Raw genomic sequence first — 10063 nt, 5'->3', positions numbered from 1 at the left:
TTTTTATTTATCATATTTATTTATAAATTAAATTTTAATATTTTAAAATAATTACCAATAATTAAAAATAATTTTGAGCTATAATATCAAAAAAAAAATTTAAATCTAAAATAATATATATTTAAAAATATTTATTTATATAAAATTTAAATATAATTTTTATATTTAAATATAATATTTATTTATATATAATTATTATAAATTTTAGTTATATATAATAAATATTTAGTGCGTAAAACACGAATTACTAGTTAACTTAAAATTCATGATAAATATATTTTCATTTTACACATTTACTTATTTTAAGGCAATTAAATCTAACCAAATGTAAGATTAGGGGGGGGGGGGGAAATATATATATATATATATATATATATATATATATATATATATATATATATATATATATATGAGGGGTTATAATTACACCGGTGTAAATTTTACTAAGTATTACATCGCTCAATAACTTTATATTAAATGTGAATTTTGTAAATCCAACCGCTTGATTGAAAGTTCATATCACTTTATACGTGTATATCAAATTTTGTTAACATTGAACAACAACTTGGAGGTAATCAAAGTGTTCATATTTTACTGTATTTTGAAATGAATATATTACATCAATTTTATTTCATAAAAATAAAGTATCAAATCATCTTGGATTAATATAAAATTTTGTATATATGATTTAAGAGATATGAACTTTCAATCTAACGATTAGATTTACAAAAAATTTGCATTTAATATAAAGTTATTAAACAGTATAATACTTAGTAAAAGTTACACCAGTGTAATTATAACTCCCCTCTCCTCTATATGTAGTATATATATAATTTTTAAAAAAAAATCATCCCAGTAGAGTTTGCACATGTTCAAGATTGTCATTTTCAAAGACAATAACACCATATTAAGAGAGGGGAGGTAAAAGGCACAGATGCCGATTATTAACTATTTTTAGAGAAAATAGGTTGTATACTTGTACCATCATCTAATTAAGTTTAATAATTTTGTTTGTAATATTTTATAGAAAAATCATAGTAAAATCCTTTTTAATGTACTAAGATTCATAAAATTATGTATATTGTACTTTCTATCAAACGAATTTTACTTGCAATTTTATGATTCAATCAATAATAATAAAATGTTAAAAATATATTTAATAAGTTTTATTAAAAATAATGTTACTTTTAGTCCTTGTTACTTAAACTTGGTCTTTGTAATATTTGATAACCTTACAATATATTGACAATATTAATTTTGATCTTTCTAGTTTCTAACATGTCGATTATGTTCATATTTAAGAAACTAAATTCAATATAGTCAACATACTATAAGGACTAATTCAACATGAGTTAAACATTATAAAGATTAAAACCAACTAATGAAAAGTAAAATAATAATAATAATAATAATACATTTCAAAAGTTTAAAATATACAATTTCTAATAAAAATTATATATTATGAGAACTAAAATACTATTTAATCTTTAAAAAAATGTACCTAAAAATGAAAGGTCGTTAACACGTGTTTCTTTAATTAAAGACTCAAATTGAATAGTTACTTAAATATAGAGACAGAACTAAATATGCTACATTATTTTTGCAAAAATGGATTGGACGAAAAGAGTAATATTTTGTAATTAAAATAAAATTGTGGATAGGAGTGTGAGGCCACCATCCTTGGCAAAGCCCGACAGCGACTACAGAAGGAGAAATCAGGTGGTTTGTAATACACCACAGTCCACACGTGTGTGTGTCAATAATTGACACTTCACGTTCTTAAATTTGTGGGACTCACGTTTGTCACATGATTTTAATTATCAAGGGATTTAAAAAAAAAATAATTAAAGCTTATCTTAAATAAGTTTAGCATAGTTTTCAAATTCAATTTTTTATGTAAATAAAAATAAATAAATAAATAAGGGTTAGTGGAGTAAACATCTCCCTTTCAGCTACTAGAGAAAAATAGTAAATGAACATTTTGCTCCCAGAATTTGGAAGATAGTGTTATATTTTTTGTCTGAAATTAAGAAAATATTGAATAATTTTTTTAAAAATGGAAATTGACAGTTTTATTAATGTAAATCTAAAAAAATGTATATAAAAAGTAATGATATTAGTATTTGATACATTTAAGAACCAAAATGATAATATACAGTAAAATTTAAAGATTTATCTGACATTTTAAAATTTTATTTAATATTTTTTAATTTTAAAAATTAATGTGACAATGTTCACTACTTTCGAGAACTAAAATAATTATTTACTTGCTAAAAAAAATCTCATTTTATATTTTATTTAAAAATATAAAAGGTGCATAGTAAGGTCATGAGTACGATTAAGGTAGACAAAAGTCGGTTCTAAGTGAATAGTAATCCAAAATTAAATATGAAGTAAAATTTAAAATCCTATTTGCTTCTATTAAAAATAATTTTTCAAAGAATTTAATTATGAGCAGATTATCAATGATTTTATAATAAAATAAAAAATGATATTTAAATAATAATAACTTATGAGAGCATCAATTTATTACTTAATTCGAGACATCAAAATCTCAAAACAGCTAAAGTTACACGGTGTCTTTTTCCTCTAATGGTAACAAATATCATAGGATGCGTTTTTAGTCTAACATTCGTGTTTGTACTCGTAAAAATGTTTATTGACTTATGCTCAAGTTTTTACCATTTTCTTCTGTAGTTGGTACCATACTTTTCCAAATTATAGTTCTGCAACTATGAAAGCTAGTTTCCCCCAAAAAGGAGAATCTTAAATTTGCATTTGACTGTTAGAGTAAACATTTCAGAACTGATTCTGTATGCATAAAACTAGTGTTTTATTTTCATACATTGATAGCGAATTTTCTTTTATTGTTACTAAATCAATATTATTATACCATTAAAATGACTCGAGATAGTTATCCCAAGAAATTTTTTTTATGATGTGATAATAGATAGGAGAATTACTAAAAAAGAAACTTTTACCATAACATTACATCAGAATTAAAACCAGCATCATTATGACAGCCTCTCACACATTAACATATTTATATTTAAGAAAAGAGATACTCTTTAAGAAAAAAGTTTTCAGTGAAGGTTAACACATTGAAAGCACGATAATACCAAACTCCTACAGTCCTATATTAGCAAGAATTGATAAATATATTGACAAATGAAAAAAAACGCATATTGAGATACTCATTGTTCTTCTCACATAACCTAAAATATAGTTCAAATGCCGTGGCAGTTAAATAATCCAGAAAAACTTTAAAATGTATCTTAGAGATTTTCAAAAGGACTAAATAACAGACATAATTTTTCAACAACTTTCTACAAGTTTCATATCACTTTCAAAGTCACACCTTCAGCTAACATCTACATATATAAATAGAAAACAGGCTTATGCGGATGCTAGGTAATGCAAAATTATTAAAAATAATAAAAATTAAAATTAAAATTAAACACTATGCATTATTAACTAATCAGAAATATCCCAGATAAGAGATGCTGCTACTAGACAGTAGCAAAATATACAAATTAGAACAAACTAACCTTTGAGCATCCTTTGGAGTTTGGAAACAACTACTTTACAATGAATCCCTACGCAGTAATTAATAACCTTTCTCAAAACAGGAAAATGTCTAAATCAAACTGTTCCTTTACACCAAGATCTAGTAGATAATGTAAACAATCCTTTTTTCTTTCCTTACTTTTTCAAAAAGTCTATAAACAACATTCTATTCTCTTTTTTTTTTTTTTTTGTAGAACTTGTTACATCCTTTTGGTCACCTTAGATGGTTACTCATAAATGTACTAAAATTGTATATCATAGAAAGGCAACTCTTTTCATCTACAACAAAAGGGAATTTTAAAAAATTTAGCACTCAATGTTAGTTTCTGGTCCTCTTTGAAGAAAACAATTGGCGAAGAAAGCCAAACTTTCCTCGGTTTCGGGCAGAAAACTCAGTAATGGTGCCATTACTTGTTGTAGCCACCTCAGGTTCATTGTTAGGTACTGGCAACGGAGGAGATGGGGGTGAGAGTGTGAAGAGAAACGCATTGAGCATGCGGATGATCTGACTAAAACTTGGTCTCATGTTAGGATCTTCAACCCAGCATGATTGTATGACAAAAGCTAGTTCAGGGGATATGTCATCTGGAATGTTAGGCCTCTCTTGCTGCAATCTCAAACATACCATTTCATGGTCAGCAAATAGCAACAAATAAAAATATTCCCAAAAAAGTAGCTTTGGAAGTGTAGAAATTAATATATTAACCATTATGATTCAACACTATATATGACATGAATAAGAGATGTGTGCATAATAATCTATCCACAGATCATAGTAGAGAAATTTGCATCAATTATTTCTAACTTGAGACAAAAATGACAACTAACTGATTGACGAATAATGAGCTATAATGTTGAATTTAATACCTTAAACGCAGCGGCATAAGCAGCTTGTAAATTGGACATCCCTTCAAAAGGCATGCGGTTTGTTAGTAGCTCCCATAAAACAATCCCAAAGCTATACACATCAACCTTGTTGTTGTAGTGCTTTTTCTCTCCCTGACGTAATGTCACAGTACTGTACAACTGCAAAAATATGTAACCGTGTCATAAAAAAACTCCATGTATATAATAATACAATCATAATAGAAAGATTTCAGTGCACTAAAGGGTCCTAATAAATATGTGCACTACTGTACTAACTAAATTACACGAGACTAGATGGGAATTAACTGTGGCTTTTATCTGTTCAGCACAATAATTAAACCTCAATTTTATCTGGGTATACTAGGAATTACCGCAAGTAGAAACTAAAGACATGGAGTTATAATATATATACACAAATAGTGAAAATGTGAGAAGTGAGAGGATTAATCTTGGCTATACAACCATATATGAACAGTCAAGATCTTTTAACTAGTTTTAATCTTATCCATCCTTTTGAATTATAGTATTACACCGTTGAAATTTTTTCCTCTTGCTCTCATCTCTTCCTACTTCGTGTATATATATGTGGGCGGGTGGGGGGATAATAACAATGGTAGTGCACACAATCAAATGAAGAAGTGAAACAACTATTCTACTGCAAACATTCACACCCCAAGCAATGCAGTGACACAAAAATTGAGGAAAAACTAGATGAAATTTATGAGTTTGTGACTGATTAATTCTTTTGCGCACCATTCTAGCAAAAAGTACATCCAAACTTTAAATATTGCTTGTGTATATCATTGCTTCAGCATTAAGTTCAGTCTCTGCAACTATAGGACTTCAAGTGAGTCTCCAACACATGTTATATAACATCAGTACAATAAATTATCATTTTAAGTTAATAGTGATATGATGAATCAAGATAATAAACGGCAAAATGTGCCAGCTTTATCGACTGGCTGATGCACATTTTATAATTATAATAGTTGTTGGTCAAACAGTAACATCATGTTCCAATATAACATACCTCTGGTGCCATCCAACGGTAAGTTCCTGTTTCTGCAGTCATCATTTCGGTCACAGATTCTTCTCTTGCAAGACCAAAATCTGCAAGTTTAACAGACTTCTGATTTGCCGTAAGCAACAGGTTGTCTGCATGGCAACAGTTTCAAAAAATAGTTGAATAAGGATACACATTTTAATGAAGTAAGAGACATTGCGTAGGTTTGGCAACCAAAACAAAAAATATATATTACAGGACAGCAGCGAGCTGCAGCAAACAGATTAATTTATCCACCTTGTAAGTACTATAATAACAATCTTAGTCACATTAGGACACTACGACCATGGAATCCATAACAAAACATCTAACATACAACTTATCCATTACATGTAATGTGCTATATGTACATAAAAGTACCAGGTTTCAGATCTCTGTGAATGATCCCATTGGCATGTAGCCAATCCATGGCTCGAGCAATATCAAGGGCAAAGTTTATAGCCACATCAAGGTCTAATTGTTTAGGACGGATACTGGTTAAATATTTACGCAGCGACATCCCTGGTAATAGCTCTGTAACTATTACCATAAGAGGATCCTTACATGCTCCAATAAACTGCAAAAGAATAATAATAAGGAAAGAAAATCTAGTTAGATCATTATCTTCTATAAGAGGAAACTATCAGTTACATACTAGCATGAAGCAAAATAAACTGTAATATACTTAACATAATTACATAGGCTTCAATAAAGCATAATTACACAGAAACAGTAAAGATAATTGCTACAATGGCACTCACTTTAACAAGATTGTCATGGTGGACACGAGACATCATATTAACTTCTCGAGCAAAACGATTTTCAAGGGAAGCTCTTTCCTCAGAAGTGCTCCCGCGATGTAATACTTTGATTGCAACAATTTCATTTCCATACCTGGAAATTAATAATCTATACCCACATAAATCATGACTCCAACTTCCAGAAAATTACTTGATGCACACACACACAAGCATACAGTTGAACAGGTACTCCAATAGCCAAAGTAAAACCAAACACCCTTTGACAAGATCTAGAAATTCATTGTTCTTGAGAAAAATCAATACCATGCAAATGTTCTTGTTCTTGTGGAACCTAGACATGTCAAATCAGTACAAAGGTCCCAAGTTGTTGAAATTTGTGACAGGTAGAGTTATTTACTGCTTGAACCAACAAAGAATCACTGTAATTAACTCTTTATTGACTTCTTACTTGACACTGAAGCACAACTAAAAAGCAAAATACAATAATTCTGCCAGCTAATGGGACAAAATATGCATAATCATGAAAACTAAATTGTAGATAAAAATCCCAGCACTGTAGGATCTGACATGACTTCTCAGAAATTTTTTTAAGAAAATTAATGAAATTAGGGCATGGCATACAAATTACAAAACATGGTATACACATCCAAGGCTTAGCCACTGACCTTCCTTCATACACTTTCCCATGAGCTCCTTCACCAATCTTGGACCCAATATAGAGTAGTTTAGGGTCAACCAATAGACTCTCATCAATTGTTAGCTCTGTGTCTGTCAAAGACCCATTTTGCCTCACTGATTTGGATTCATTGCTCCCCAACACCGATTCTTCACATTCCCTCTCTTCTCCTAGCTCCCTCTCTCTGAAACTCATGCTGCAACCTTAAACTATACCGGAATTCCTCATTTTAATCGTCACCCACACAAATATTTTAACACAAATCACAAAAATAAAATCAATTTTTTAATCCAACAACAGAACAAAACCAACCACCCCAGAATCTTCCTTTCTACATGAACACATCTCCACAGTAAAAATAAAAATAAAATAAAAAACCCAATTCCAGAGTGCTAATATTTCCAACACATCTTCAAACTTTAGCCCCTAATTCAGAACAACCAAAAACAATGAAAAATAGAAATAAAAACACAATCTTTTCCTCTCACATGAACTTGAAAGGAATCAATAATTATCTTCCTCCTTCCCACATGCCCAAAAGCATCATATTCTTTGTTTATGCTTCAGTGAGAAGCTGACCTTTAGGTAGAAGTTCATCTAAAAAAATAAAGAAAAGAGAAACAAGATAAGAAGAAGAACTCACAAATAAATAAATAAATAAATAAAAGATGAAAAGCACCTTACAACACAAGGTTAAAATAATAATATCTCCCAGAAAAATTACATCCTAGAAAACTGGGAGAGGCAAGAGAGGGTTGAAAGTTGAAACAAACGAAAAGTGACAAGCACCCACCACCCACAAACACGTACACACCCTCTTCAAGTTGATGCCTTTGGAAAAGACAAGAGGTGAATTTTCTCTCTCTAGAAGTGGGGCGAACCTAGAGAGAGAGGAAGAAGAAGATATTCAGCGTATCCGTTCCGACGAGAGAGAAGGCTCAAAAGTGGGAGGAGAGAGAAAGTGCGAGTGTGTCATGTGCGGTGGTGTGTGTGAGAAGAAAAAAATTAAAAAGAAAATAAAATGAAGAGAGCGAATGGGAGAGGGACACGTGGAGGGCATAGAAGGAAAATAAGGCGGACGCGGCAGCTTCAGATATTAGGACGTTGTCGTTGGTCGAGGATGTTACAGACATGTATCGATGCTCACGTACGGACTTATACCTCACTTTTCTTCTCTTATCTACCCTTCTCTACAATTTTGCCTCGTGCGCCTAAATAAATAAATATCTTTTCACAATTATTATATTTTAACATAATTATCAATCACCTATGAATATAGCTATCGGTATTAGTAACATTGAGTTAAAATATAGATTCTCTCCTACTTATGCCATTCTTAGAAGATTTATTTTTTAATTTAATAAAATATATAATTATAAACATTTTGAGGAGAGTTCCAGTCTAATTGAAAAAGGAATTAATTGGAAGAGAGAAATAATATAAAACATATATTTTATTTATGAGAAGATATATAATAAATTTGTAAATTAGATAACTAAGTCTTATTTTAACTAAATCACACTCTTTGAGAAAATTAATTAATTTACTTAAAAATATTAAATTTGATAATGATTTAAGTTGTTTTTCTAAAATTAATATTCTTCTTTTTCACTTAATCATTCTCTCACTTAATTAATTAATTAATGTTTGGAAGAGAGATATTTACATATTTATTTATTTTTTATAATCCTAATAAAAAAGAAAAAAATGTATTTAATTATCTTTAAATATTTATTATCTTTTGTCTAAAATAAATATTCATTAAATAATGATATTTTATAGAAGATATAATTAATATAATTGATAATTATAAAATTATATTAAAAATAACAAATAAAAAAGTGAAAAAAGTCTTATATATAATGTTGAAAATAATATATATAAGAAAAGAGATGGTATATGTTAATTTAGTTTTATAGTTTATTTACATGAGATTTGAATTTTTATTTTAGAGTTATTAAAGTGGATCGTTTGACTTAATTTTTAAAAATTAAAATGATCCAAATAAAAATTTAATATTTAAAATATGTCAAATGAAATATAATTAAAAAAAAATGGATAAGATAAATCATCTTTTATTATAATTTGTGCATTAGTATGTATTAATGTACGTATGTATTAATGTATATATTCATGTATGGGTTATATTTCTAACAAAAATGACTCCTTCCTCTTTTATATAATATTTTTTATATCAATTCATGTATAATAAGTATAACTGTCAGTAGTTAGTAGACAAAAAATAACGATAAAATATTGAATCTATTTCTTATATAGGTGTGCAATGTTATTGTCATCTTATATATAAAATTATATTCAATATTTTTTTAGCTATATTAGTTTTATATTTTTATGTTAAAATTTAAATTATTATAATAATATATAAAAATTACACAAATTTAAAAAAATTAAAAACATATTTAAATATATATTTATTAAATTATTTAAAATTTAACTTGTTAACTTGTTTAATATTATCAATAAAAAATATAATTTTAAATAAATTAATAGGTCAAGTCACACTTTTAAAAATAAAAAATAGTTACCTTAGATATTAACAAATTAATATTTTAACTAATATATTTAAAATTTAATCATTAATATAAATATAATATAATAAACTAAAATTTGAGAAGAAAAAAAATAATGAACAATCAACACGACTTACAATGAATTATATTATAAGTCAAATTCTAAATTTAATTATTTAACTTTTATAATTAAAATGGGCAAAAATTTAACTTGTCACGGATGAGTTGACCTATGAATTCAATTCATTTTCACAACTTTAACTTTTTTTAATTAGTATATCGTCTATTACCATAATTAAAACAAATTAGGCGTTTAATTATTATTAAATTTAATACCTGAATAAATATAATAAGTAGTTCATTAATAAAGTTTTAAAAAATCTAACAATATAAATAAGTAATTCATTAAATATTACATGGGATATACTAACATGGCGTATTAATTAAACCCAAAACTAAATTTGTCAATTCAATTTGACTTAGTAGAAATAGAAAAATATTTATAAATATTTGAAGTTTAAAAAAAAAATCATATATAAATGGTTGCTGATTGAATTGATATCCAAAACTGGGTATTGGATTAATTAATAATACATATTTCTTACCTTTTTTATTCTCT

General features: G+C 27.7%; 1 protein-coding gene across 7 annotated transcripts; it reads right to left on the bottom strand.

Annotated features, from left to right (window-relative positions):
- Window positions 1-3441: 3441 nt before the first annotated feature.
- LOC109802214 (Protein kinase superfamily protein) lies at window positions 3442-8055 on the bottom strand. 7 transcript variants are annotated; one of them, XM_020363470.3, is made up of 8 exons: window positions 7593-8055; window positions 7402-7510; window positions 6903-7122; window positions 6238-6385; window positions 5858-6053; window positions 5465-5589; window positions 4435-4593; window positions 3442-4174 (listed from the first exon to the last, which is right to left on the bottom strand). In XM_020363470.3, the coding sequence occupies exons 3-8, from the start codon at window positions 7106-7108 to the stop codon at window positions 3887-3889; spliced, it is 1122 nt and encodes a 373-aa protein (XP_020219059.1). In that variant the 5' UTR covers window positions 7109-7122; window positions 7402-7510; window positions 7593-8055; the 3' UTR covers window positions 3442-3886. The 7 variants fall into 7 exon arrangements, with proteins under 7 accessions (XP_020219059.1, XP_029127923.1, XP_020219060.1 ...); XM_029272090.2 differs by having other exon boundaries at window positions 7598-8055; XM_020363471.3 differs by having other exon boundaries at window positions 7707-8055.
- Window positions 8056-10063: the final 2008 nt, after the last annotated feature.

Source organism: Cajanus cajan, chromosome 4 (assembly GCF_000230855.2).
Source record: "Cajanus cajan strain Asha chromosome 4, NIPB_CcT2T_4, whole genome shotgun sequence".
Lineage (NCBI taxonomy): Eukaryota > Viridiplantae > Streptophyta > Magnoliopsida > Fabales > Fabaceae > Cajanus > Cajanus cajan.
Note: the sequence above shows the minus strand (reverse complement) of the source record. Positions and strands in the feature narration are given on the sequence as shown.

Excerpts from the sequence above, each read along its gene's own strand:
- LOC109802214 (XM_020363470.3), bottom strand. The coding sequence starts at position 7,108 with ATGAGTTTCAGAGAGAGGGAGCTAGGAGAAGAGAGGGAATGTGAAGAA. Across the intron at positions 6,386-6,902 it reads GGGAAAGTGTATGAAGGAAG|ATTATTAATTTCCAGGTATG; the intron begins GTCAGTGGCTAA and ends ATGTGGGTATAG. Across the intron at positions 4,594-5,464 it reads ACCGTTGGATGGCACCAGAG|TTGTACAGTACTGTGACATT; the intron begins GTATGTTATATT and ends ATATTTTTGCAG.